Below are 3,370 nucleotides of genomic sequence, written 5' to 3' on the forward strand. Positions count from 1 at the left end.
CATAGTGCTTATTTCCCAACCCCACTGCAGCAGCTAAACCACACCTGACGCCGTTCACCCTCAACTTCACCATCCTGAACCTGCAGTATGAGGAGGTCATGCGTCACCCTGGCTCCTGGAAGTTCAACACCACGGAGAGGGTCCTGCAGGGTCTGGTGAGAGCCCCGCCCATGTCACTCTGCCCTGGCCACCTCACCTATGTCAAGGCCATGGAAGAGGATGCCACCCACCTCACCCTTGCCCCAAGAGATGAAAGCACCACCCCCTGCACTTCTTCCCCACCCCTACTCACCTCTCTCTCTGTCCTCCACAGCTTGGGCCCTTGTTCAAGAACACAAGTGTTGGCCCTCTGTACTCCAGCTGCAGATTGACCTTGCTGAGGTGAGACCTTAAAATAACCAACAGCGATTTCCAAAATGCTCCCAGGCCTGAAGACTATGGTCTGCTTCCTTCCTGACATCTCTGTGCATGTCCTCAGCAGAGGTGGAATTAGGGAGCACTGGCTCCAGGACCAAGATGTTCTCTGATCCTACCACCATCCCCATAAACTGAGATGCTGCAGGGATCATCAGGAGAATTGAGCCCCGATCCTGGTCATCCCTCTGAATTCCCTCATTCCTTTTTGCTTTTAAACAAAAAGAGCACTTAGTTTAGGTTTTAACTTCTGCGTTTAGTATTTCTCACCACACAAATGTGCCTCCTCCCATTGCTTTTATCCCCAATTCCAGCTCTTCACATGCCTCAAATCTGAGTTCCCCTGTCCCCCATGCCATCGGAATACAGGTGTCACCTTGCAGTTTTATAAAAATTCTTGTATCCATGACCTGTCCTCAAGTCCGAGACTGGCTGTGAGTCAATACACTCAAAGAATCTAAGGATTGCTTCTCATTTCTCTACTAACTTTCTCATTTCCTCTGGCCCTTTCCTTTTCAAACCCCAGGGGTCTCAGTACTCCCCCCTCTGCCCCTGCCCAGGCAATCCACCCATTGTGATCCCTATACACTGCCCTCTACAGGCCAGAGAAGGATCGGACAGCCACTGGAGTGGACGCCATCTGCACTCACCACCCTGACCCCCTGGGCCCTGGGCTGGACAGAGAGCGGCTGTACTGGGAGCTGAGCCAGCTGACCCACGGCATCACTGAGCTGGGCCCCTACACCCTGGACAGGGACAGTCTCTATGTCAATGGTGAGGAGCTGTGATTTGGTTGGATTCTCTCCCTCCTCGCTGGGCTGCCTCTGCTCTCTGCCCTGATGTGATGTTCCCTGTATGGACAATGAGGGCTTAGCCATGTTGTCTACATGTGATGATTGGGTTTCCTGGTTTCTTCTTTATCTTGGACTGCATTCATCCTTGAGACCTTCTTCTCAGATGTAAGGGTGTCGACATAGACTCTCCAACAGCCCTTGCTGCATGAACCTCTTTCCATTGCACCAGGGTAGCCCTCACCCCTATTTCTCCCCTTCCCAGGTCTCCCTTAACCCTTACCCACTATCCTCCCTCCCTCTTCCTGCAGGTTTCACTCACAGAAGCTCTCTGCACATCACCAGCAGTGAGTATTCAACTGATGTTCCCACATCCTCAATCCTACACCAAGCAAGGCAGGAGCTGAGCCCTCCTCATATGCCTGTATGTCCTCTTCATGAGGGACAGAGCTGGGAGGGCACACGTTATTCCCTTTCCCCTCTGTCTCAGGTCCACACTGTTTTAGCTCAAGCCCCCCATGCAGCAAGCCCCATAAATAGTCTCTCCTGCTGGCGATTCTGCCATGAGAATACTTAATGATTTCACTGATGTGGGCTTCTCCTCAGCTCCTGGGACATCCACAGTGAACCAGGGAACCTCTGGGACTCCACCCTCCCTCCCTGGCCCCACAGGTGAGTACCAGTCAGTGGCACCTCTGTTAAAGCAAGCCCCATGAGGGTAAATATCTCTGCCATTTTCACTCAAATAAAGATGGAAAGCCATGGAAAATCTAGAGATGAGAACTCAACCAACAAATTTCATTGAGCACCTACCCTGTGCCAGGGATTACAGCAGGGAAGACAAAACAGATAAAAATCTCTGGCCCCAAAGAGCTTATATTCTCATCATGATGATGGGTGTGGTGGTAATGATGATGATGATGGGTGTGGTGGTCAAAATAACTGTGATGATGGTGATGGTGATAACAGAGTTCACAGGTAACATCTGACATCACTGAGCACTGAGTATGCACCAAGTGCTATGCTCAGCATGTAACTTCTATTATTTTATATGCTTTTTAAAAAACTTCATCATTATAGGCAACGAAGGCACGGAAACCTTTTCTTCACTCACTTTTAATCCATTTGCATGTATTTAAAATTAAGTCTAGTGCAAACTCACATTTTCTGTTCTTTTGAACATAGTGTTGATTTTCCATCTTCACCGTAGATGCTGGATCTCTCCTGGTGCCATTCACCCTCAACTTCACCATCCTGAACCTGCAGTATGAGGAGGTCATGCGACACCCGGGCTCCTGGAAGTTCAACACCACGGAGAAGGTCCTGCAGGGATTGGTGAGGACCCTGCTCACCTAACTCTGTCCCTCCCAACTCACCCATTCCAGCTCCCCTCACTTAAATCAGAGCCATGGAAAAAGATCTCAGCCACCTTGTCTGCCCCGCCCATGGATCTAAGCCCCGCCCATCTCACCTTTGCCACGCCCATGGAAGAAGATCCCGCCCACCTCACCTCATTCCCTACAGATGCAAGCCCTGCCCACTGGGACCGGCCCCACCCACCTCACATCTGGCCCGTCCCTATCTCCTCACTTCTTACCTCCCTCTTCCTTCTCCACAGCTCAGGCCCTTGTTCAACAACACCAGTGTCAGCCCTCTGTACTCTGGCTGCAGACTGACCTCGCTCAGGTGAGACCTTAGAAAAGCCAGCCAGGGCTACCCCAAGAGTCTCCAGGTCCAAGGACTTTGGTCGGTCTTATTCACACCCTCACTGTGGACGTCCTCAGTAGAGGTGGAGTTCAGGAAGCACTGGCTCCAGGACCAAGATGTCTCCTGATCCTACCACCTCCCTCGTCCACTGAGAGATTCTGCAGAGACCAACAGCAGGACTGAGCTCCAACCCTGGTCATCCTTCTGAATAACCTTCTTCCCATTTCACTTTGAACAAGAAGAGCAATTTTTTCAGATTTTAAATTCCGTCCTTACAATTTCTCTCAAGATAAATGTGCCTCTTAATTGCTTTAATCTCTAATTCCAGCTCTTCACCTGTCCCAAGTATGAGCTCTCCACTCTCCATGCTATGAAAATTCAGGTTTCACCTTGTGATTCTCTAAAAGTTCTTCTACCCATGACTCTGCTCATGGTCTCAGGCTGGCTTGGAGTCCGTG

At 50.5% G+C, this 3,370-nt stretch overlaps 1 protein-coding gene across 1 annotated transcript in view; it reads left to right on the forward strand.

Annotated features, from left to right (window-relative positions):
• The window catches only part of MUC16 (mucin 16, cell surface associated), a 110,889-nt gene that overhangs the window by 28,191 nt on the left and 79,328 nt on the right, over window positions 1-3,370 (forward strand). Inside the window, exons 31-37 of the mRNA XM_012641221.1 lie at window positions 31-155; window positions 314-381; window positions 1,016-1,188; window positions 1,517-1,552; window positions 1,812-1,877; window positions 2,416-2,540; window positions 2,824-2,891. Of these exons, the coding sequence (XP_012496675.1) occupies window positions 31-155; window positions 314-381; window positions 1,016-1,188; window positions 1,517-1,552; window positions 1,812-1,877; window positions 2,416-2,540; window positions 2,824-2,891 (661 nt within the window). The remainder of the gene's footprint in view (window positions 1-30; window positions 156-313; window positions 382-1,015; window positions 1,189-1,516; window positions 1,553-1,811; window positions 1,878-2,415; window positions 2,541-2,823; window positions 2,892-3,370) is intronic.

This window comes from Propithecus coquereli, unplaced genomic scaffold, assembly GCF_000956105.1.
Source record: "Propithecus coquereli isolate 6110/MARCELLA unplaced genomic scaffold, Pcoq_1.0 Scaffold164, whole genome shotgun sequence".
NCBI lineage: Eukaryota > Metazoa > Chordata > Mammalia > Primates > Indriidae > Propithecus > Propithecus coquereli.